The following is a 27,414-nucleotide window of genomic DNA, read 5'->3' as shown; positions in this document are numbered from 1 at the left end:
TCTTTTCAACTTGTGCAAGCGTATACCTACAAATATTTGGGCAAAAGAGGAACATAAAGCGTGCAGCTAGGGTATAAATAAGACTTCATTTTTAGAAAACTGTTACTCGACAATTTTTAGTTTGAAGGTGTCTGTCCCAGTCTAATTAGGCGATATATAAACGCGTGCAGACGGTTACTACGAATTCGACATAAAGGTGCGTACTAGTTAAATAATTTAAATTAGTATAATATTATCGTATTTTTGTTACTTGTTATTCTTTTATTTTATTTTACTACATCTGCAAAGAAAATGACATGTTTTTTTTGTACTTTTCTAGCAGATAAACACCATTCTAGGCTTGAACGTAACTTGGATACAGTTTTAATATGTAAAGATACACCTTCATGTAATAGTAAAAAGGACAAATATGCAACAGATGATAGAACTGATGTCTCCTGATTTCATACATGTGTTTAGAAACCTGTGTTTAATTGTCGATTTTGCAATTCTAGATAGATCATCTTATATGTTTGTGTCCATATGAGGCGTATTTACAAATTAAACGTATTCCATAATTGTCGTCTATCTATTTTATTCAGTTGACATTTTGCATAAGCTCAAACAGATAGATCTTTTTAGATAGATACTCTTTATTACAGGATCACGTGTTTACGTACAGGGCATTTAGAGACATGTATACAATGCATAAAAGAACACACGGCCTAATAGGCATATGAGTCACATTAACAACAAATATATATTTTGCTGTATGTGAATGAAATATACGAATATTCCATACCTGATGTTATATAGAGCTTCTGTTAACCGATACACGTCTCACTATGTTTCGGTATGAATGTTAATTATATTATATAATCTATACATACATCTACTATATATTTTGTGTTGCAAGCTTTACTGTTCTACTTTGTTGCTTTGTATCCGTCCGTACTTATATAGCAATTGTCAAACAGTACAGGATGAAGTCGGCGCTTATATGAGTCGGGTTCGGAGAAAACTGAAGCTTAATGTATGTGCGTAAAGTGTTATCCCAGATTATCCTGTGCAGTCCGGACAGGCTAATCAGGGACGACACTTTCCGCCTAAATTGGAGTTTTGCTAAAAAGAGACTTCATTTAAACGAAAAATGTCATAAAAGCGGAAAGTGTCGTCCCTGATTAGCCTGTGCGGACTGCTAAAATATCATCTATTGTATTTCATACTGTGTTTCCTATAATGTAATTACAATGTACTTTGGTGCTTAAATTACTAAACTTGTTATATGTATTACTGTATGGAAAGTTTCCGGTTGTTGTTTTCTGCTTGTTTTCTCCTCATGAGCTTTTGAGGGACGAGGAACTTTATTTATTAATAAATGCACCACTTATTGATAGCTGCGACTACTCGTCTTCGATATTATCACGGGAAAATATGTATTACCTACTGTTAATGATGTATTGATAATTTGTATGTATTTATGTTTCATAATGTATAGTTACCTCGCTTACTCATAATTAAAATGCCGGATATAATTATGTATATATGTCTATTAATTTTGTCCCCATATTGCGTTTTGAAACGTGTCCACATGGGCCATAGTTGTAGTACAATTGATTGTGTTCGCGTGCTTAATGAGTAACTCTACAACGGCAATTGTATTCTTTTTTTAAGCTATAGCATATATTATGTTAGAATAAATATTGCCTGATTGCAGTACCGTCTTAAATAATGGGACGCCGCAATCTTAACAATCGCCGGGTACGCCGCTCCCGAGGAAGCCGCTCCTGCGGTCTCACGTGGAGTATCAACATGGAGCTGAGCGCCCTGGGACGCCGCTTCGTGTCCGTGAACGGCAACCGCCCCTTTTGGTTATCCGGCGGGTCAGATGACAGTGACTTCGAGCAAGACACCGACGAGACCGGTATGGCATCCGTTTGATAATACATTCATGTCCCTTCGTCCTTTTTTATCCTAGAACGTATTCTCAAGACAATGCTTGGACTTATAGACCTACGTCACTAAAAAAACTTCCCAGTTTAAATATAATGCCGATGCACAATATTATTTCTTTTCGAAATAATCGCGTCCTTATCGTGGTCGGCGTCAAGAGGTTATTTAAAAGTTCCATAACTTTTAGTAGTCCTTATTGCTATGGCTTCTACCAAGTGTGTGTTTATAAACGTTGGACACGTCAAGCGTGCGTGGTATAAAATGAATGTGATGTGTTAGCAGAAGAAGTCCTTGAGAATATCATGTTTCCAAATTGAAAGTCTGCTGATATGAATTATCAACATGAGAATGGAGGTCAAATTTATTTATTGAATACGGACTTTTACAAACATAGGGGTAAACACTGTGTCTATTGTATTAACATTTGCCAAGTGAACAATTTTTGTTAACCGCAGGTATTATTATATGGGCGGTGATCCGTGTAAAAGGTGGTTTAATGCATGTGCGTAAAGTGTCGTCCCAGATAAGCCGGTGCAGTCCGCACAGGCTAATCAGGGACGACTCTTTCCGCTTTTATGGTATTTTTCGTGTAAAGAAACTCTCTTCTTAGCTCAAATCCAGTTTAGGTGGAAATGGTCGTCCATAATTAGCCTGTGTGGACTACACGTGTTATAAACAGAACAGAAGCACGATCCATATTATAATAACACTTAACAGAGTCCGAGTTCGTGCAATTAAAAAAAAAACCACATTAGTTCTGATCAGCGTTGACCACTTTTATTTATTTTGATGTTTTTTAAGAAATGACTTTAATTAAAGCTAGTTTGGAAAACGCGTGACAAAAAATAATTAACACATTGCAATCATCTATATGTATACTGTTATATCAGCAGGTGGCGTATTAAGAATATATACGAAACAATTTCGGACACTTTTTATTCGGCCAATTAGAAATATATTTATAATAATATTTTTCCCCATCACTAAAACAATAAATTGATAGTACTTAGGGCTTTATATTATCAAAATGTAATCAAACGACCGCGTTGATTCTATCAACATTTAAATACGTTTTTTATATACATTTTACAAAGCGAGCTGTTTACTGTCCCCATTCCTACGCTTGTTGCGGGATTTAGACATTAAGAGTAATTGCTACGTGCACTAGAAATAGTTTCAGATCGAAGATAAGTTTGAGATTGATATCAAATAAAGAATTTCCTTCCGCATGGAACATTTAACACCTGAAACCGACACATCACATATCTAATGAGCGAATGTAAACGGAATATATTGCAAACGAAAATGTCCGATTGTAGAGTACTCATCAAGTTTCGCTAGCTAAAAAGAACGTTTATCTTTAAATTCAATGACCTATAAGTACACATCAAAGACCTAAAAATATGTTCATATTTTATCATGTATAAAGAACACATCAACGTCCTAATAAATCTCTTCAGATTTACCTATTAAGGACATGTAAACAAACATGAACTCCTCCATACACCCCCTGTACGTCGATAATCCTAACTCAGTTGGATAATTCAAACTGAAGAAAAAAATGTTGGCCGAAACTGAAACTGAAAGTTAGATGACTATTTTATCATCTCTGCTAATTTAGTAACAACAATGACGTAATTGTTCTACATATGTGATAGTGAATGTCTGACACACACAGGCGTTTTGAATTTTGCAATGATTTAATAGTTTTCTAGTAAAAAACGACAAATTTGTCTTCAAAAAATGCTACTTTACATGAAATGCAACCTATGTGTTGAATTATTTACACGATAATTGACAAAAAGAGCGAACGAAACTGTAACAGAGATATGCCAAATTATATCAGGAATGTCCTTTAAAATTTTCCTTTTAACACCTAATGTGTTTCTGTGTTAAAATCATGTGTTTGCAGGACGGGTCTTAAACTTTATGGATAAATCCAAACTGACATAAAGACATCTGGCAGTTTGGTCATTACCCATCGACTTCTTGATGTTAGTTTGGAATTATCCATACACTAGTTAGGTCATTATCCAATTTGTATATTTTTGTCCCAAACAAATACGAATACGCGTTTTCGAGCATTAACGCCAATACTCTTCTTTTCAGATATTCATGAAAGGTTAATACATTTAAGTCCCAGCATTAACACATTAAAAACCTTCAATTACAATTGTTTTTGGCCTTAACCTTTCGACAATTACATTTACTTTTTCAAGATTTTCAAATAAATTCATTTTATTTTGACGTAATTGTTTTTAATGGTTATGGGTTTATTAGCGCATTGTATTCGGTAAATAACATTTTATAAAAAAAGAAACATTTATCATGTCACAACTAAACATAAATAAACGTGTTCTTAAAAATAAATGACTGAAGTCTTTATTTCTGTCGCCATGTGTTTCTTCAGTTTGAATTATCCTACTCAGTTTGGATTATCGACGTACAGGGGGTGCCATAGGTAGCAATAATTTGGAAAATAATATTTATTTTAAAAGCTTTGAACTAAAGTTGCATACAAAGTAAGCATATTTGCAAAGCTGCATTGTTCCGGATAGCACGCCATTTCATTGTTTGTATGAAATTTGAGTCTGCCCGAAATCTGCATTTGAATGGAATTTCAAACAAGACGCAGATCAAAGTCTGCAGTTTAAACCACCCATTTGATTATATGTCCGTTAAGCGAATTTTGGTTTCAAATGTCATGCTTTGTACTCATACAGACATAAACTACGATAAAAAGTTTATCCCACAGCTATAAAATGAATAACTACTGTTGGGCCTTATCTCTAAAACCGGGCCTTATCTCTAAAACCTGCTATTCGGTACAATCCCTACATCTCATCTTTCGTTATTTGACCGTTTCTTATCCATCCCTAAAAATAATGCCTAACCTTGCATTTTAGTCTTTGTTTGATAACATACTTTCTGATTTCTGCGAAAAACCTAACCTTATGACATATGATTTGATATTATGTGTGTTTTGTTTTGTAAAGAAAAGGCACATACATGACACTTCGTGTCGTCGTTAAAAGCGAGTGACAGCTTTAAACATGAGCTGTGTTTGTGAAACACAATGCCCACTACTGCGCGTCTTTGAAGCCATATATTTGACCTTTGACCTTGAAGGATTACCTCGATCGTGATCTTTCACCATGCAAAATGTGCCGCTCCATGAGATACACATTCATGCCAAATATCAAGTTTTTATCTTCAATATTGCAAAAGTTATGACCAATGTTAACGTTTCTGACACATACAATGACAGAATGACAGACAATTACAGACAGACAAACAGCCAGTCCAAAAAACAATATAGCCCCGATCATTCGATCCGGGGACATAAAAGGTTAAAATACTTATGCAAGTTCAAGCCAATGTATTAATAGTATACTTTTGTGTACAAAACAAACTACAAGTGACATTTTCTTAGCGGAAGCTGTAATTTTATGACCCGTTAAGAAAGTTCACAGCGAATAAAGTCGACATATAGAGCAAATTTTAATACGATATAAACGCTTATCACTTTCTTGCCGATATCGCTGGAAAGTAAGCGGCATTTTAAGAAATAATTAAAGTAATCAGATTAAAAAACGGCGAAAAATAACTGTCTCGACATGTAATCCGCCATTTTGTTTGTCACGTGATGACCTCCTCTTCCAAAATTCTGCTCGACCAGTATTTATTTTTAGATTATGGCATCAGCCAATCAGAACTTTTGTTATATTTGCCATTTGAAGGTGAATAACGCAAAACGATTTGAAAATAAATAAATAATAACTACGAAAAAATGGGAATTTAATCATAATTGATTAAAACACAGAAATTATTAGTTCGTTCCACTTTTTCTAAAGTTAATATCATGTCTTTCGTTTCCGTAGAGGTAGCTTATGTCGTCCGTTTGTAAGCTCAAATTTGATTTGGCTGACGGGTTCAATGGCTTATTCTTAAATAAATGCTGGTCGTGCAGGATTTTTCTGCTGCAGCACAAAAAATGATGCTCGGGCAGGAACTTTGCTGGTCGAGCAGCATCTAGATACTGAACGAGCAGTAAATTGCTGCTCGAGCATCAATTAAATGCTGCTCGAGCAGCATTTTTGTTGCTGCAGCAGAAGTTAAAGTTTCGACCCCTTTGGTGCGCCATAGAAGTCAGCGTTCACATGCTGTTCATGTCCCATGGCACTTTGTTCATGACGATGCACATTTGTATGCTCGTTCAAGGAACTGTTTAAACTACGTGAATGTGAAACACACGTCCCATTTGTTAACTATAAAGCATTTGAACAATTAAATGTATTAAATAACATGAATGCATGCAGAATCTGTTAAACGGATAATGTTTGTCAATTTATTTGAACGTAAAGAACTTAGTTTGTAGGGATTGTGTGAACAAATTAATATCACTAAAATAATGTCGTGAAGCAAAGCACGGTATGAAGCAGTCCATTCATCGATGCCACCTGTAGGCCGGGGACATCCATGTTATATGTTTATAGTCCTTCCGCCTAAGGCAGCATTATCTGATCATTATGAGCGCACATGTCCGTGGATCTTCACTTGCATCTCATGCGCACCTTTATATATTACATGCAACTGTATGAACAATCACGGCGTTTTAAATATAATTTATACGAATATAATTACCGTTACATAAAACATACTAAGTACCGGAAAGGCCCTACTCATTAATAGTGAATCATAATGTAATTAACTGTTGCTAAATCATTGTTCAATCCTGATATGCGAACAAACATTACGAATCTACAGAAATATGTTGTTAACATACACAATTGCGGGACAGCACTTGATCATAATGTTCCAGTTTCCGTTTCAGTCTATTAGCAAGCGGCAAAATATTTGCCTATAGAAGCACGTATGTATTCGGAAAATATACTGCTTCAATCTAGTGTTGTATCTTGCGCATGCATATCATAGGTACAATAAACTTCTTGTACATAACTTACGGAGGAAAACAGGCACTGTGCTGCGCTATGCACTATATCTTTACTCTGTGTTATGTCGAAAGTACCAGACTTGCTAACCAGGAGGAGTAAATAGAGGAACATAACAAATATCGGTTCTAAATATATCTAGTTCTAGCCTAATTAATATTACGTGGTTGTGTTAACAAAACAAAGTTTATAAACTATCTATAGCAAATGCATGTGTAATCTGGAGCTTCTGTAATGGGTAGTCTGTGCACTAAGTTCTTTCCACGATGGGCAACTCCCAATAAGCCACCTGGCGGGGCTGTCGTTGATAGACGAGCGTTTTACGAGGGGCATCCGGGTCTTCACGTTCCACTAACGACTGGAATAGTTTCAGAACTTGTCGTCACTACTCAACGTAAGACGAAAATAAGTATTTCGGTATGTAGGCACAAAGTTCAAAGATGTATCCATTAGTTAACTAGGATTACGATAAGTAAAACAGTAAATATCTGTTTGAAAGATATTCGGCACATATCCTGATTGTTAGGATAAGGGTTTACCGGGGTCGTTTATTGCATAATGCCTCATTCATTTGTTAAGTATGGCGCGCTTACAGGAAAATAAAAACCTCTAAACACTAACAGTCACTTATTTTCGGAGAATTATCAACTTGGCATTTCCTGTGACGCATATATACAGGCATTCGACCAATGGTTGGCGACTCAGGCCATTAAGAATTGAATATGATGCGTTTGTATTGTTTAATATCCTCCAATCAACACGACTTAAACGAACCAATTGAACACCGGTCTTTCTCGTTGAGGACGTTATGCAGTTCGAAATGTTGGACATGTGTGATTTTTTTAAGAATTAGATGTATACTTATCTGCTGTAAAACGTAATTTATCAGTAACAATGCTTTAAAGGCATCTTTCCACATTTGGGAATATTGACACAATAAAAATAAATCTTTCAGATTTGCAAATTTTCGTTGTTGTTATGATATTTGCGAGGAAACAGTTATACTGAACATTTACCATGCTCTCAAATATCCGGTATTTGCATCTTTTGACTATTTGAAAACCTGAAAATAATAAAGCGTTACAAACGCGAATCGATTGAATAATTTGGAGAGTTCTGTTGGTATCGTTATGTTTTGTGACATTATGAGGATTGCTCATAGGTTACAGTATACTAAATAATCGTTTGTGTTTTTGTCGTTTGGAGATAGTGGTAGGGCATGAATAGGTGTTCACTACTGAATCCCTGAAATATGATAAACTTAGAGCCTCTAGTAAAGCATTGCATTGAAAAAGGTTACATTACACTAAGAAACGGCCTGAAAAAAAGTTGCAAAAACAGTCGATTTTGATTTGTGTCGAGTTCTTTCTTGGTTTGAACATGACATATCTTTTTTATTGCATAAATCGATTCCGCTTAGAATGGCCTTTAAGAAAAGTATGGTTATGGGGGTCTCCATGTGCAAAATGTTGCATTTATTTTTTCTTAAAGTTGTCGATTTTACATTCAATTATATAGGGAAACTATTGAGTATATTATGACCTTATATACATGTACAGTATAAAATACGCCTCTCTCTGTATGAACACGGGTGACCGAGTAGCTTAAGTGCTGGACGTCTACTCCTATGGTCAGTGATTCGAGCTCAGTTTATGATCACTTTTTTCTTTCTTTAATTTTATTCTTGTTTTGAAATGGAGCGTTTTATTTCCAATTTTTACATTTATCAATTTAAAGCGTTTAATGACAAACTGTAATACATGCCAAAATTTGTGAAAAGGTCCCTTTAAGTATCCATCAGCGTTACGACTTACTCTTAGTGTATATATGTATAGATCTAATCGTTGGACACTTGAACCCTGAGTATTATAAGATATTTATCAAGTGGTTGCAGACGAAGTCCTTGAGAATATCCTGTTACAAACTTAAAGCGAGTATGCACAATTTTGTCAAATATTTATGAATTTATATAAAATGTGTCAAACACTTATTATACATCTATTTCAATATAAATTAAAATAAAGTGTTGAAAATTCGAAATGAGCCAGATATTTAGTTCGGATATCCGAAAATATCTGTACAATCGAATTCGCCAGCATGTACGATGTAAATCTTAATTTAGTTTAACGGATCATTTTAATTTCCTGCAACGATGTCTATTCATACGACACACGAACACTAACTCCAATCCTAATAAAAAAAGCAACTGCTTCGGTTATTGTAGGAAAATATGTACGAAATAACTTCATCACAATCGGTTCGGGGCGGAAATTTGTCTTTGCTGCATTTTATGAAATTCGTCTTCAATGCATAATTTTTCTTGCCTATTCTGTGTTATTGTAAAATATTTTTATCAATATATTACAATGTAATACATATAAAAATCGTGCATACTCGCTTTAAACGACTCTTCATTGTCATTTTCATAAAACGTAAGGAGATTTTAATTCGAATTTTATTTCACTTAATGTCTTTTTAGCAATTCATTTAACACTGCATATGTTCGAAAACGCTTTATACGAATGCAAACTATTAAACGTTACCAAATTGATATTTATACTATCATATTAGCCAGTTCCACTTTCAGACTCTATTATATAACGCACGTTTTTATTTAACCTACGGTGTATATATTAATTATAGTATTGCCTGGTCACTAACTCAAAACTAAAAAATGCTTATTTTACTAGGTCATTCGTAGTATACAAATTTCTCGTGTATCGTGGTCATAAAAACATTTATTTTCACTCGTGGCTGCGCCCCTCGTTAAAATATTATTTTCTTTAATCACTCGGGAATTAAAATCTATATTCCGCCGAATCCAATAACTATCCTCTATTTCATTTTCTTCAGATGAGATAAAGAATGTTTACGAGGGTGTTTTTTTTTTGCATTATGCGTCATCTAAATGGTTTATATGGTGCGCTTACAGAAACAACGCTCTAAACACCAGCAGTCACCTTTTTTCCAAAAAAATGATCAATTTTGAAATTCCTATGACGCATTTATAAAATCTTTCGATGAATGTACGATCGGGCCTAAAATAATCAAATATGATTTGCGTTTATGATTTATTATCCTTCAATCAAAAAGACTTGAACGAGTTGAGTAAACACTGGTGTTAAAGTCCCATTAACACTCAAAATTAACGAATATTTTGTAAAATATTACGAAAAATAAAGTTAATCCATAAAAAAAATCAGTGTTCCTTATAGCAATAGTCAAAAGTTCAGCGCTAGATTTGGTATGATAACATTCATTTAACAAGATGTAAAATGCTCGTTTTTTGTGACAATATATTCCATTTGAATTTCCCGCGATGATATCCGAACATTCACGAGTGTTCGCGAGATTTGCTTCGGGCAACGTCGCATTCTATACATAGATGCCGAGATGGTGACGTCGTTACGTTATTGTCACCTCTATACTAAGAAGCATCACATTTTCCTGGCTTGGGGAATTACGCTTCCGCCAAAGTAGTTCTGCGTGGGAATAAAAAATTTAATAATGAAAGAAAAATCGTTGGTTATTGTGTGTTTAAAACGGAATATTGTTTAAAGAAATGTTATTTAATTAGGTTTAAATGTAATTTTGAATCTCTATTAAGACTGATAGCGATTATCAGAAGCACGATAACCTGACCTACTTTCGCTTTCACTTTTCACTCGTAAAAGAAGTGCTACCTACAATTCCTTTCGCGTTAGTACACAGGTCAGTGAGACCGGTGTGTACACAATGGCAACGTCGTGGCTTACTTTACTGTACCGTTTTAAAGTGATCTCACGCAAACGTCCCAAAAACGATAATTTTGTCGACTGGTGTAGTAAGGTTCTTTCCCTTATTATGCTGCTGAAGTTTCAATGTATTGGGAATTTATTGAGGCGCCCAATCGCCGATTAATTGGGCCTTGTACTGAGAAAAGTGGGCTTAATGAATGTGCGTAAAGTGTCGACCCAGATTAGCCTGTGCCGTCCGCACAGGCTAATCAGGGATGACACTTTCCATCTAAACTTGATTTTCGGTAAGGAGGGACTTCATCGAAACTTAAAATACCATAAAAGCTGAAAGTGTCGTCCCTGATTAGCCTGTGCGGACTGTTCTAATCAAGTTGGAGAAAATGAATGTTATTTGTATAAAACAGTAACGTTTTACATGGAATAACACAAATAGATGATTAATAACATACATGAAGACCAAATTATGTTTAGCGCAACGCTGAAACAGACGTTTGTAATCATATATGTCTCAGAACCCAAAAATCATCGTTTCTCAAAAGTGAACATCCTTTACGCTTAAACCCACAGCAGAGACCATCAAGCAGCATAGACCATCAAGCAGCATAGACCATCAAGCAGCATAGACCATCAAGCAGCATAGACCATCAAGCAGCATAGACCATCAAGCAGCATAGACCATCAAGCAGCATAGACCATCAAGCAGCATAGACCATCAAGCAGCATAGACCATCAAGCAGCATAGACCATCAAGCAGCATAGACCATCAAGCAGCATAGACCATCAAGCAGTTTTTTACAGAATCACTTGAAAGTTAAATAAAAAACTGAATGTTTCCCAATTTGCTAAGTCAACGTATTTTTAACAAACGTGATACTTGCATTTATTCATCCGTATCTACTGTAAGGATATTTTCTCAACATTTCATTGGACGTTAATAAATACTTTATCACTGTGTTCTATCGGTGGTTATTAAAGTCTTATAACTTCACGCAATAAAATCATTTAAACTTCGAATCCTATAATATTAACGGTTAAATTCGCTGAGACAACTATTAATTTATTGTCTAATGTAGCCCACGCCTGACGTTGCACTTACATACAATCAGGCGCTTAAAGACGATTTGAGGTTAAAGGAGCAGACTATTTTACCATCACCAACCGTTAAGAAACAGAACACTACGAATCCCATGTCATATCTCGAAACGGACAAAATTTTCGTCATATAGTACAATAAATACTGACATGGCCAACCTCTAAATCGTGTATTGTTAAGACGTTTTGCAAAAGACGATCAAACCTTAACCAACGACTGGTACAACACAACAAAGGAAAATAATAAGATAAATTAAAATAACATATAACTTAGACTTCTTAGACGTCTTCAAACATTGTATCGTTACTTTTAGAAACTTTTACAAAGAGTTTCTTAATAGTAAATATCATGTGTCCAACATTTTGTCACAGATTCAAAATATATTATAACATTGTACACAGATTAAACTCAAAACGATTTGGATTCTTTGTGTGTTTATGTTGTTTTCGTTATATTCTATGATATCATGATGATTGCTATAATGAAGTAGCAAATGCATGAACTTATGTTTTTCTATCAATACAGTGAATGTGAACATACTTTATCAACTCACCTGCAATGGAAGCGATCAAATAAGAACTTAGTTGACAGTGATATAATAGTCGATAATCCAAGGACTATTGAACATGTATAATACTTACAATTCTTGCCAGGCATTTATGATGAAGTTATCCAGCTGTAAAAACTAAATGTTCGTTTTAGCGCCAGATAAGAGTGCCCCGGAAGTTCTGAGTGTAGCGGCAGTAAACCTCGACATCCGGTCTAACGTGCAGCGCCACCACACGGCGGAGTTCGACATCACAGACGCTGCAGTGTACGACGAGCGGGAGTTCCTTGTCGCACGACGCGGACAACCTTTCACCGTGATTATCACGTTCAACCGGAAGTATGACCCGGGCGCAGACGACTTACGCTTTGTCTTCCAGTTTGGTAGGTGGATAACTATCGATTTAAACATATCCCGGAAATTCTTGTAAAAATTGTTTGAAGCTCAATCATTTACATAGTCAAAATAAACAGATTATTTTCTCTAATTGCGAGTTCGATTATATTTATTTGATGCACGTCACAATATTCATTAAAACGCACGTCTCTATATACATTGAAATACACTTTGGTAACATCTGACTAATGAAAATAATCACGTCTAACTCAAATTTCATAACAAATCACTAAGCCAACAATGTTCCGTTGTGATACAAAAATATCTATACTTACGCAGTGCTAACCTGAATGCAATCAAATTACCTTGTCAGTCCTTAACACCATGCAACGACATAACGTTGTCGCTTGATTTCCTGCCCAGGATCCCGTCCGCTGCCCACCAAGGGGACGCACGTAGAGTTCATACTCTCGGCTGATGACGTCAAGGGCGAATGGGGTGGATGGATCAGCGGCGAGGCCGACAACGCTCTGACTGTGGAAATAACGACCCCACCGACGGCGTTCGTCGGCAAGTGGTCAATGAAGATTGACGTCGTGAAGCGTTCCGACACGTCCATTAACGTCTATCGATATGAGCACAAGGACCCGATTTATATCCTGTTCAACCCTTGGTGCAAAGGTCAGACTTTTATTATGCTCCTGCAATACTAATTATACCTTTTTTTCTTGCGACGTTGTATTTTTTAAGATATGAATGACTCAAATTAAGAGATCACCTGAGCTAAAGCAAAATTGTTTTGCAAACAAATTTCCATATAAAACAATACACGGGTGAGCGGTCTATGGCCATCTGAGCTCAATTGTTTTATGATAACGACACCGGTTAAGAAAATCGGTGACGCTGACAAACGAACTTCTTACCCTGTCTTCCGAAATCATAAGTAACATAGTTTTAGAAATGGATACAATGTTGTTATGTCTAAAACTACTACCATGAATATCCATTTTATCCCCTACGTTAGAGGATGGAGTCTTCATGAAGGACGAGCATCTCTTGAACGAGTACATTCTTAACGAGACGGGCAAGATATATTCGGGCAGCCACAAAAGGATCTCTCCTAAGCCATGGGTGTTTGGCCAGGTAATCCATAGGTTATGATGGTGCTATTTTCGAAATTTGAGTCATGTTCTGAGAAAATTGGGCATAATTCATGTGCGTAAAGAGTCGTCCCAGATTAGCCTTTGCAGTCCGCACATGCTAATCAGGACGACACTTTCAAATTCTATGACATTTTTCGTTAAAATGAAGTCTCTATTCAGCAAAAATCCAAATTTGGCGGAAAGTGTCGTCCCGTATTAATCTGTGCGGACTGCACAGGCTAATTTGTGGCGAAACTTTGCGCACATGCAGTATGCCCAGTTTTGTCAGAATGCGACAAATATGACAGAGTTTAGAGTAAAGTGTTTATTTCAACATACATTAGGCTTTAAGCACTGAGTACACACATATTACAACAAAGTATATACACAGATGGTCAATGACGTATAGAATATTTAACAGAACCTAGAAGAAAGTCGTAATACGAAAATTTGTATTCAGATTTTAAATCATAGCTTTATGAATGTTGATAATTATTTATTTTTATTTTTTCCCGAAATGTTTTGCTAATTTAAATTACTCTTTACTACCATTAAATGGTGCCTTTTTCTTCGATTTATTTGTAAAATTTATTTGTGTGCAATTGGCATGTATTTATTTTATATATTGACACATAGATATTGCCAAATTTAAAATCTAAATGTACAATACAATTATATATAACCTTGGTTTTGGATTAATTACATTTAACACTTTTTTTTATAAATTGAGATGCGTGTCATAACTTTATTTCAACTTTGTATGTATTTAAGACGTTGTACATGTGCATAATGTATCAGTCATAATAAACTGTCTGTTCAGTTATAAGAAATGAAATTGCACTTATGTCCTTTGCCCTATGCCATATTCTCGATGCTCCTAGTTCTGGCAGATATTATGCGTTGCTTTGTTCTATAAATTTGCTCTATCGGACAAATTACATGATCATATATGACCCATATTCAATCGTCCATTTTCAATGTCTCGATGTTTAATTTTAAATGTCTAATGATCCATAGCCGATGGTTCATGTCTGATGATTGATATTCGATAATCTGTTGAATAACTCTTATTAATAATCCTTATTCAATTACTAAAATTCATTAACCATGTTAAATTAACCCTTGTCGTCGTTCCCTGTTCAATAATCCAAATCAAACACCAATAGCCGTGCTTAATGACCCGAATTCAAGGAGCCATATTTAAATATATGTATTCAGTTATTATTGACCATGATCAATGAGCCATATTCAGTTATCCATGTTAATTGAGTAAATTGACCAAATTTGATGATGAATTTTAAACAGTTCATGATTAACGTTCAATGTTATTTGCAATGCCCCATACTAACTGGTCTAAATCCGTGTTCAGTGAGCTTTTAAATGCTACATAATTCATGTTCAATAACCAAGCAATATGAAATGATTCATGTTCCATGTTTAATGTTCAATTATCCGTGTTAGTGGTATTTTTTTTCTATGTGTTTCACCATATATTAAAATGTTCTATGTCCCACTTTCTATATTCTATGTTCAGTTTACGGGTGACGTTCTGGACTGCTGTCTTTACCTGTTGGACAAGAACGTTAAGGATCAAGCCCGCGGAGATCCGGTGGTTGTTTCGCGCGCGATCTCAAAACAGGTAGGAAGCAAGCCTTATTTTAGCTTATTCGAATAGCCACCCATTCCATTTGGATACCACAAGCTTAACGTTCAACTAAATCATGGGGGGAATTGGGTTAAGCTCATCCTGGATTTATCTTATAATGTGAAGTGTTAATTAACATGTGAAAAGTGTGTAAAACTTTCGCTTAATCCCACGTCACCTATGAGACGGTGACAGAAATGCTCATGTCTTCAAAATATTACCTTAACAGTTAGGTTAGCGTACTTAATAGTAACTTACTCAGCCCGTACAGTTTATTACCGCTGTGTTCATTCTTGTTATATTTTTAATCGTCGTAAGGTGAACTGTCCCGACGACGACGGTGTTTTGGAGGGGAACTGGAGCGGAAAATACACAGGCGGCACCTCACCGCTGGACTGGACCGGAAGTGTGGCCATACTTGAACAGTTCTACAAAACAAAGACGACCGTCAAGTTCGGCCAGTGCTGGGTATTCTCCGGACTAGTGACCACGGGTAGGGGACACGAGAACGAGCATGTTTGGCCTGGGGCGTAGCCCCAAGGCCATAGTAATGATACACATTTCTGAGCGAGTCAGAATTGGTTGGCTGCCAAAAACCAAATTCCCAAAAGTCTGATTTACCCCTTAATTCATGCGCAATAAAAGAAGTTCTTCGCAGATCTCAATAATCCGCCTTGTAAATACAGAACATCACTATAAAACATGACCGTGTCATAAAAGTTGTAAAAAAATATTATTGAAGCAAAATTGCTAAGCATTGGCTACGACATAGTTTTTATTGTTTGCATATTCATGCGAGAATAAGTTCCTCACTTGACGGTCTAGGCCGAAAAGATATGAGTGTCTACGGAGACAGATAGAAGATTTTTTTTCTGATACAATTTTTGAAGACATTATATTTGGTATTTATAAACATATTTTAATATATTGTTATTTTATATTTCGTTAACGAGACATTCAAGAAAAAAGAAAATGAAAAAAACAACAACAAATATTCATGATCATTTTCGGAAATATACGAAGTTCCCGGGTATGATATTTCACTGCGCAGATCGAGCGCGCAAATCGAGCGCGAAAAGTTCTACGTGAGACAACTTACACAATCTGTACACCGTTCTTTATCAGGGTAAAGTCCCAGTCTTACTATGATGCCGGCGGAGCCCCGGTGCGTGATCCGGGATCTACCGGGATGAACCGGGGCTCTACCGGGATGAACCGGGGCTCCATTGGGGACGACCGGGATGAACCGGGAAAAACCGGGGCTCCACCGGGAAAGTATTAAAATGTTTAATACCTCCGTGATGAACCAGGAGTCACCGGGAAGGATGGGCAACGACCGGCGCGGCACCGGGAACAACAGGGAACAACCGGAACGGAACCGGTACGGAACCGGGAACAACCGGGACGGCACCGTAGCCCCACCGGGGCCCATACAGACCCCGCCAGAGCTACGGCAACGCCCCGGTGAATGCCGTAAGAGTCCCGGTATAGCTACAGTACATAAGTAAACCGGCGCTCTGCCGGGACGCCACCGGCATTCACCGGGGCTCCGCCGGGGCATTACCGGCGACGACCGGGGCGAAACCGGGGAGTTGCCGTAGCTCTGCCAGGGTCTGATGCCGGTATAGCCCCGGTGAATGCCGGCGGTGTTACGGAATACCGGGTCTCAAGCGGGACGCTGCCGGCTTTCACCGGGGCTCAACCGGGGCACTGCCGGCGACAATCGGGGCTATGCCGGGACGCTGCCGGCTTTCACCGGGGCTCAACCGGGCACTACCGGCGACAACTGGGGCTCTGTCGGGGCTTCAACGGGATAAACCGTAGCCAGTCCGCGTTGACCGGGACACTGCCAGGCTGTTGGCCGGCTTCAACCGGGGCGGCGCCGGGAAATAGTGACTGCGTTAAAAAAAACTTCTACGAATCATCCCGGTCCTCGCCGGTCGACCGGCGTTTGCAAACCGGGATGGACCGGGGCTCTACCGGCAATAGTGAGACTTGGGCTTAATTGCATTTTCTTTTGAATATACATTACAAAGGAAGTATGAGTGTTTTCCTGATCCGTTAATTCTGTAATAGAATGCTATTTAAGGCTATTGAAATTGATTTATTTCACGCCAACAATAACAGTTTTTTTTGCGGCCATGTTGTTGTTGTTGTATATCTTAACCGCCTTTGTAGACGAACCTCTACTAGATCGGTAGAGTTGAACAAAAGGTTATCGTTCCCACAACCAGTATCGTGTAGTCCCCACTGTCTATATACACAGTAGTATATACACACATATTGTCTTTTCTTACAGTCTCTGAGCTTCTGCACTCAACCGCTAGGGTCAATCCGTATACATTCGGACAAAGGGAGAAATTCGGAGAAAACATCCTAAATGCATTTTACGTCACACTAAATCTAGCCCCAGGCCTTCAGTGCTTACAGCGCTTTGATTTATAGTTATTATCTTCCGTTGACAATTGGAATAATTCTTTATTGCACATAATTTTATGATGAAAACAGTGTTTGGTTTTCAACGTTTAAATAGCGTCATTTGATGCAATTAACATTAAATTTGTTCACGACTGGATAAAACTCTTCATGTATTATGTTATGAATCATTGGATCATTTAAAAGAAACATGTTTAATGTTAAAGTAAGGAATAAATATATGTAGAATTTTAAATCTTTGAAATAATATAAAATAAAAATGAGCAGTCATAATGGTAACATTTGCGTTTTGTTAAAATGTCCAGTAAAATCTGCATCCCTCTTTTCAGTGTGCCGTGCTCTTGGGATTCCCGCGCGCAGCGTGACGAACTTTGCGTCTGCGCATGACACGGACGGGAGCATCACCATTGACAGCCACTACGACGCGGAAGGGAACCCACTTAAGGAGTATGACGACGATTCCGTATGGTGAGTCGTCGCCGACACATATAAATTTAGAAGCTTTAGAAGAAGAGAATTTTAATTTAAACATTTTTATTTTTAGATCGATTGCTTCGTAAACCTTACAAATAGTGAGTCACACTCGAGTAAGTTTCCTGAATAGAATCAGGGCTTGGTGCCTTAAGATAATATATTTGGGATGCTTCCTGAATGAGATCGAACCCGGTATCTCCTGGTCGTAAGGTGGATATTACCCATAATGACACTTTTAACCTCTATTTTAATAAATAGCCCGGTACTTTTATCTAATAAAATGAATAGAAACGTGACATCCGTCTGGCTGTCCGGAATTTAGTCATACATGAAGTATACACATAATTTTTATGGCATTTAAAGGACATTCTATTTAATATGACAGGGGTGTTTTAGATACATCGATACTATTCAGCTTAATATAGTTTTCTTTATCGTTTTATATTACAATGTATTCTTTAGTAAGTATATGTGTCTTGTTCTGAGAAAACTGGGCTTAATACATGTGCATAAAGTGTAGTACACTTTCCGCTTTTATGGTATTTTTAGTTTCAAGGAAGTCCCTCCTTACCGAAAATCAAGATCAGCGGAAAGTGTCGTCCATGATTAGCCTGTGCGGACTGCACAGGCTAATCTGGGACGACACTTTACGTACATGTATTATGCCCAGTTTTATCAGAACAAGACACATATTATTTCTACGTTGTACATGTAATGAAACAAGCGGTATTACAAAAATTGGCATGTCGTCAAAAGTTAACTCCAATAGAATGCTTTCCAATTATTATGTTGCTGTAGACCTTTAGCGAAAATACGAGTACGGGTAGTCAAGTTAAGTAAATCATGGTATTTAACGATTCAAAATAGTAAACAGTATCAGTCGATCCTTTTTTTACCTTTACTGGATCCAGTCGGTCTTATGAAGCCGCTTTTTATCCCCGCCGAAAAAAAATTCGGATAGGATATAGTAATTGGTTCTGTCCGTCTCTCCGTTCGTCTGTCCGTCCGGCTGAAACTTTGTCCGGAGCATAACTCCAAATCTATTCAATGGATTTACTTTAAACTTAGAATATAAACAGATGACAAATAGGAGAAGTGCAGTGACCAAGAACCATAACTCTATCTACCTTAGTTTTTGAATTATCTCCTCTTTTATATAACTTTAAAGTAAATTTTTGTCCGGAGCATAACTCTAAATATACTAAAGGGATTTACTTGAAATTTGAAATATAAACAGATGGCAACTAGGAAAAGTGCAGTGACTAAGAACCACATCTCTATCTATCATAATTTTGAATTATCTCCCCTTTTATATAATTTTAAAGTAAATTTTTGTCCGGAGCATAACTCTAACTCTACTGAAGGGATTTTTTTGAAACTTGAAATATAATCAGATGGCAACTAGGAGAAGTACAGTGACCAAGAACCACAACTCTGTTTACCTTAGTTTGTTAATTATCTTCCCTATTATATAATTTAAACGTAAATTTTTGTCCGGAGCATAACTCTAAGTATACTAAAGGGATTTACCTGAAACTTGAAATATAAACAGATGGCAAGTAGGAAAAATGCAGTGACTAAGAACTATAACTCTATCTACCTTAGTTTTTGAATTACATGTATCTCCCCTTTTATATAACTTTAAAGTCAATTTTGTCCGGAGCATAACTCTAAATCTACGAAAGGGATTTACTTAAACTTGAAATATAAATATATGGCAACAAGGAGAAGTGCAGTGACCAAGAACCATAACTCTATCTACCTTAGGTTTTGAATTATCTCCCCTTTTATATAATTTTAAAGTATTTTTTTGTCCGGAGCATAACTCTAAATCTACTGAAGGGATTTACTTGAAACTTGAAACTTAAACAGATGGCAAGTAGGAGAAGTGCAGTGACTAAGAACAATAACTATATCTGCCTTAGTATTTGAATTATATCCCTTTATTTAATTTAAAAGTAAATTTTTGTCCGGAGCAGAATGAATTATCTCCCTTAATTTGTTTTTACAAATATTATTCGACTCTCTAAAACAAATGTTGTCATACAAGCAAATACATTTCGGCGGGGATTTAGCAGTACTGTGACAAGCTCTTGTTTAAAATATAATTGTATGAATAAAACTACGACGTTGATGCGAAAGTGCTAACGATACTACACTGCGATGGGTATGTTACCGATGTTTACTTTCCGGCGCTTAGGAATTTCCACGTGTGGAACGATGTGTGGATGTCGCGACCGGATCTTCCGACTGGATATGGAGGATGGCAGGCTATTGATGCGACGCCGCAGGAAACCAGCGAAGGTAACATTCGAAGAACTGCCATCTCTTTTGGTAAAACATGTTTCCAAAAATAAAAGAAAATAAAAAATATGGGTTTAAAATTTTTCTACTTCTAGTACTTATATTACTACTATAAGTAATACTTACAGAAGTACGACTTCTGCCACCAATACTCCCAATAAACATACTCAACTATCCTAGGCGTATACTGTATGGGCCCCATGTCCCTGCAAGCCATCAAGGAGGGCAATGTAAACCTGCCCTATGACGGCCCCTTCGTGTTTGCGGAAGTGAACGCCGACAAGGTCGTCTGGGTCCTCGGCAAGGACGGGGCCATGGAGCGCAAGCAAGTTGTCAAAAACAGGTCAGAAAGTGTTCTCTTGGTTTTATCCACCATTCGCATTGTGTTTTTTTGTTGTATGCACAAATTCTCAGTCATTCCACGCTTGCATCTTATAAGATTAACCGCCATTGCCATTGGTTGGGTTTCATGTTAGGGGTCGTCATATTTTTGTTCGATACACGTATGATACGTTTATACGTGTAATTTTCCATCAAAAACAGCGCCGTTCACACAGATAGTCAACTACATCTACAACGGCCTCGGTATGTTTAAGAACGAACCTCGTCAACATTAAAATTAACCACGCTCCCAGTAAATGTGTATACAACTATAATTCTGAAAACATGAATATGCTTTAAAATGCTTAAAATTGAGCGTTTTGTTCACGTTATATCGCTCGAAACCCCTATGTATTCAAAACTTATGTCACTTTCAATAATCAAAAACTCCCTTTAATGCGCACAATTAAAAAAAAACGTACGCAACGTTCTTGTGCAGGACACACATTCTGATCCGTGAAGAAACGTCAAATTCACGAACGTCTGTAAATTCCGGTTTCTCACAACAAATGTCAAACACTATTTTATCCCACTTTTTCAGCGAAATCGGTTGATTAAAGCCCCGTTAAGTTTCATCTCTAATCAACGGCAAGGCTATAATCAATGGCACGAAATGACGTCATCCACTGCCGAACCGGGACTTCTTTTTCCCACGCACCTCGTCACCTGTATTTGCCAAGTGCATCAATAATAAAACAATATCAAAAGTTTGTCAATCCTAATGACCTTAAAACAAAGAAAAGTAGCAAAAAAACGTGTTTTTTGTCATTTATTTTTATTAAAACCTCTAGTATTAGGTAAATTTAACACTATGCAAATAGGTTCTGTTGTTGTTGCTCCCCTTTGAAGAAGTCAGTTCGAGTTGCTCCCCTTTGACCGTAGAAAACAATCGTCTGGACCAAGAAATCCTGTGTTATTTACAAGCTGTACTCGGATATGCGTCCATCTGATTTTTCTTCAAAGCATCTTTTCAACCTGGCAATACGCACAAATGACACTGCATCCCAGTGGTTCTTGCGTCAACAATTGGGTGTCAACAAGCTAGGTCAGATGCTGAAGGCCATGGCAAAAGACGCCGGCTTTCTCAAGCACAAGAGAATAACGGACCACTCAGTTCGAAAATTCCTGGTCCAAAAACTTCGAAATGCAAACATTCCACCCACTGAAACCATGGCCATAACAGGGCACAAAAATGTCCAGTCCATAACCAATTATTCCAACATATCTGTTGAACAGCAGCAAAAGTGTTCATTCTTGCTCAGTCCAGTAAATGTAACAATCCAACAGATTCCTCTTGTTCACCTTCACGCACCGAAACTATGGCCGAAATGCAGCCTAGACAACCACTGTCTACCGTCGAACAAGTTGATCTTGATGCTCGCCCCACCCAGTCACTTCACCAGCAAATGTCTTTCTCTAGTTCGAACAACTTTGCCTCACAATTCTTTGGTGCCACTTTCAACATTCAAAATGTATATTATTAGCTTAAATCCAAGTAATCTTTATTATTTCGTCACGAAATAACCACATATTATAACAAAGAAGCAAATATTGTGCACCTCGTGATCGACTTGATAGTTTGATATCGAAAGTGAATTGTGTGTGGTGTTAGGCTACGTTGTAAACAAATGTAGTTCCTTGTATATAACAACTTAATGTCATATTGATATCATACAACTTTAAGATTTGCATTTTAATATGATTAAAATTGTAATTAATAACGCTCGACACTTTGTTACAGAACGATATTCTGATTAAAAAAAAGATTATTTGATTACTGGTTATTTTTGGAACGCGGAGTAATACACTGACCTTGGTTACACTACAGTCATTATCAAAGTACGACAAACACTCATGAAAACTTATTTTGTTTAAATAAAAAAAGTTTACTGAATAAAAAGTGGGATAAATAGAATAATAGGTCAGTGTTGATTATAGATCAGGTTTATCATGCTCGGCACGAAAACGAAAAAGCACTCGCCAAGGCTCGTGCTTTTTGTTTTCTAAGCCTCGCATGATAAACCTGATCTATAATCAACACTAAACTATTATTCTCTATATAATGATCCTTTTAGCGTTGGCATGTTCATCAGCACTAAGAGAGCCTTAGGTCGCGCCTCATGGCGGGAGATGCTGCACGGTGACCCGGACAGAGAGGATGTCACCAACCAGTACAAGTTCGAGGAAGGTGATTGTCTTATCTTTATTTTGACGGAATATGATATTATTTTTCAAAAAGCGCAATATTTGAAAAACAAATTCATACGGTAATCAAACAATGTACAGTTTTTAATTGAATCATAACGAACGCAATGTACATCTTCAACGGAAATACTTAGGGCGGCGACTCCAATATCAGGCTGGCTTTAACAAGAATAGGAGTCCAACATTCATAATGTTATACTAATTATTGCATAAACTCTATCTATAACGCCCTCTGGCAGGGTGCAGAAACTTGGCAAAAGGAGGGCTTGAACGGGAGAAATCGTGTATTAACAGGGCGATTCACGTGTCGTTCAAGCCCTGTTATGTGTTTTTCATATCCATAAAACTGGTCCACTTCGACGACTTTCCAGGCATAAATGGGGAAATGAATAAGCACCAGTTTCCTCATGCATGCAGGGATAAAGGCAATGAATTTTTCAATCCACTTTTCAAATTATATCATCTGCAATCTCTTGACAACAGCTTTATTTTAGTGGCAACGTCAATGAAGATAAGGTTATTTACTCAACGAAATATTTACTCTATGAAAACAATGACTTATTCTGACGATATATTAATCCGTCACGACCAGTAAATTCCAAAATAATGCCTCATTCCTTACTTCGCGCGGCTGCATTCACATTTGCATTAATCCACTGTTTAAACACATTTGAAATCGAAAACTGCCTGGCCGAAGGTAAAGCCTCGTCATTTCTGATGATGACCGAGTGAGGCATATGTAAACACAACCTTGAACTGTATGACGTCATATGAAATAATCGAATTATTTTGTCGATGCCGAATGAACAAGACATATTGTTTTCAATGCTATTTTAATTTATTTTGGTATGTGTGATTTGTTTAAGCAATAATAGCGAAAATACACGTTTTCGAGAGCATGATCATCTGCGGGCGCTGTAATGTATATGCGCTGCGATGTAAGTACTAACATCACGCAAACCTCATGCTCTGTGATGCACGTGTTGTTCGTGCAGGCTCCGAGGAAGAAAGGGCGGCTATCCGACAGGCAAGCAAGTTCTCAAAGCGGACAGACGTGTATGAAACCACTGCAGAGGTAAAGACGCATAGGCCTACAAACGACATGTATTTGCGCCGTGACTGTAATTACTAAGCATCATATATAAAGTGTGGAATGGTTCTATTATGGCAGTTATATAAATGATAGATTATCTATAACTAATAATGTCACGTTTTAAACCGCCTATACTAATTCAGAAACTATGAAATTATACATTCTCAAGACAGATATGTTCCATGCATTGAGCGCAATATGTACATCACAACAGGTGTTCGAACATAATAAGGCCCAACCAATAAAATTTTAGTTGTGATCATAGAAAATATGTCTTACATATTCGTTAAATAAAATGGGACATTACCCCCTCAAGCAAAGGATATCCCCAAATGATACAGTTGGGAAACATACAATGTATAAATTGTCATTTCTTACATATGTCTTGTATTATTTACCTGATTAAAGTATTTTAGTATTTGATACAATACCTTGTTTTGTTTGTCGTCGATGCCAGGACGTGAAACTGTCGGTGGTTAGTGACCCGGACACCTTCATGGGTAACGACATCAAGCTGACCGTGACCTTGGAGAATACGGGTCAGGAGCGGCGCACGTGCAACGGCACTCTCGTACTCGGCAGCATGTACTACACCGGCGTCTTCCACCGGGAGCTGCTTTCACGGAAAATTATCGCAGTGGAGTTGGTACCCGGCCAGAGTAGGTTAAATGTGATACACGGTTTCTAATTGACGGTGTCTGTGTATATGCATATTTAATCCATTTATGCATAGTGGACTCTCCCATCCTTCTAAATGTGATCAATTAATTTCCAAAATTAGGGATGTCTCTTATTTTTATTTCTATATTTAGAATATTTCTTACAGAAATTCCTTTAAGCAAACAGCGCAGACCCTGATGAGACGCCGCATCATGCGGCGTCTCATCTGGGTCTACGCTGTTTGTCAAGGCCTTTTTTTCTAGGCGCTAGGCATAACTGTGTTAAGTCAAATATAAATTATATATATATATTATATATATATTGCTATAAAAATATATAAATGGACTGATTGTTTGTTAGTATCAATATTTTATAGTGTGTAATACTATGGTGACTAAGTAATTATTACATTAAATAATTTGAAGATTTGTCTGTATTTAAACGTTTCAAACAACTTAATACGGATTCAATAATAATTTAGGTGATACTTGATCATAGTACTTTTATGGCGTCTTAATCATCGTTAAATGGTAAAATAGAGTAGCAATATGTTTTTGCTTTATTAACGATCGTTTATCTTCAAAAATGTCACTGCCACAGCGAAGAGCATGGAGTACATCGTGCCAGCGACCCAGTACCTGGACGACCTAGCAGACCACTGCCTGTGCAAGATCTCGTGTGTCTGTATCGTCCAGGAAACGAGGCAACACTGTGTGATCCAGGACGAATTGCGCCTGCGCAAACCGCACCTTAACATCAAGGTGAGAGACTTATGATGAGGGATTTTGGGGAATTTAAATTTATTTCGTATTACGTGTTAATTTCCAAAATAAATATCATTGATTTCAGAAGTATATATATGGTAAAACCAAATCTGGCATTTCTAAATAAATACTTCGTTGAGTCTTTTTTTTCAATGTTAGACAACGGATGGCCAGCCATTTGGGATTGTTTACAGGTTCTTTAGTGGAGAACGTTTCCAAATAAATAATGAAACAAACCTCAATTTAAATAAACACTTTTGTTAAGTGACATTTCCAAAGTAAAGCAAGACATATTCAAAATAGTATGTTTTAGTTTTGATAAATTAATACAGTGAACACAATTAACCAGTATACACAAATTCATGGCCACACCTGTCTGTTGTTTGTCTCTATTTTATTCTATTCTATTATATTATATTATATTATATTATATTATATTATATTATATTATATTATATTATATTATATTATATTATATTATATTCTACACTCTTCTTTTTTAATTATTCAAACATGTGATATTTACCAATACAACAATGAACACGTGATTGGTCAACGAATGCATTGAATATCATGTACTAATCAATTCGTAATGTACGGTTGGTAAAAACTTATTTAATGGTCTTTGAACCAAGTTAAACTTTTCAGTGTATTTGTGTATGACGCTATTCACGGATAGAGGTTAAATTGTTATCGAGAAAGAAAATAAACCTTCTTCACGATGTATTGTTTCTCCATCGCACAGGTGCCGGACGCTGTCAAGGTCGGGGACAGTTTCTCGGTTGAGGTATCCTTTGAGAATCCCCTTCCGGTGACCTTGACCCAATGCGAGCTGCGCGTTGAGGGACCGGGTATTCAGAAACCTGTCGTCTACAAACAAAAGTATGCACGAAATATGTTTCTTATTTTAATACACTGTGTTTGCTTAATGTTTGCCTTTTCCTGATATTTGAAATTAAACAACATTGTGAGTTCGCTGCATAAAAGGAATATTTTTAATTTGTTGTTTTATCTGTCTAATAACTCGATCAGCCCTTAATATAAAATTTGTGTTTGTAGTTCGTTAATATGATTAAATAAACAGGTTTAAGCCAAACAAATATTAAAAAATAATTAAATCAATTCCTAATTTTTAGAATTTTTATGGTGTATCTCTGTATAAACCTCAGCAAGATAAAATATTCTCGAGTGGAATCAAAATAATATAGTAAAACATGAAACCATATATATTAAAAGAAAACAACATTCTTACTGGAAGTTGTCTTCTGTTAGTATAGATATGCATACTCTTACACTATTTTCCAGTAACATTGACGTCAAGAAGACGTTCCTGGGGACGTTTAAGATGACGCCAGTAAAGGTAGGCGCCAAGGAGATTGTTGTGTACTTCAACTGCAGGCAGATTTCCGCCATTACCACGTCACATCCGGTCACCGTGGCATAGTAGTGGAAACAGAATATGCGCAGTACAACGAAATGAAACGCGGTGTAATGACAATCCAAATTTTAATAAATCGCCAATTTTGGTTTTGCGTATTTTTGTGCATCAATTATATGTTCTTTGTAAATGTTCATATATGATTTGGACAATATTTCTTTGCCTTCCATTATATATACACCTATGCAGCATGTAGCTGTAGCCTATACAATTCTGACGCAGGATAGAGCCGAGTAGCTTTCAAACATTTACAAATAAAGCGCATGTGAAGTGTG

The 27,414-nt window shown here is 36.8% G+C and overlaps 1 protein-coding gene and 1 long non-coding RNA gene across 2 annotated transcripts; one reads left to right on the top strand and one right to left on the bottom strand.

Annotated features, from left to right (window-relative positions):
- Nucleotides 1-27,414, top strand: LOC127846772 (hemocyte protein-glutamine gamma-glutamyltransferase-like). Its single transcript, XM_052378280.1, has 16 exons — nucleotides 1-196; nucleotides 1,697-1,903; nucleotides 12,417-12,644; nucleotides 13,021-13,278; nucleotides 13,622-13,740; nucleotides 15,274-15,378; nucleotides 15,703-15,877; nucleotides 18,150-18,288; nucleotides 20,495-20,598; nucleotides 20,779-20,941; nucleotides 23,055-23,167; nucleotides 24,180-24,259; nucleotides 24,735-24,936; nucleotides 25,538-25,698; nucleotides 26,447-26,583; nucleotides 27,007-27,414. The coding sequence occupies exons 2-16, from the start codon at nucleotides 1,711-1,713 to the stop codon at nucleotides 27,143-27,145; spliced, it is 2,316 nt and encodes a 771-aa protein (XP_052234240.1). The 5' UTR covers nucleotides 1-196; nucleotides 1,697-1,710; the 3' UTR covers nucleotides 27,146-27,414.
- LOC127846774 (uncharacterized) lies at nucleotides 7,005-13,103 on the bottom strand. The gene is made up of 3 exons (XR_008033661.1): nucleotides 12,963-13,103; nucleotides 12,356-12,656; nucleotides 7,005-7,242 (listed from the first exon to the last, which is right to left on the bottom strand). It is a non-coding gene; the product is annotated as an uncharacterized LOC127846774 (long non-coding RNA).

This window comes from Dreissena polymorpha, chromosome 9 (assembly GCF_020536995.1).
Source record: "Dreissena polymorpha isolate Duluth1 chromosome 9, UMN_Dpol_1.0, whole genome shotgun sequence".
Lineage (NCBI taxonomy): Eukaryota > Metazoa > Mollusca > Bivalvia > Myida > Dreissenidae > Dreissena > Dreissena polymorpha.
Note: the sequence above shows the minus strand (reverse complement) of the source record. Positions and strands in the feature narration are given on the sequence as shown.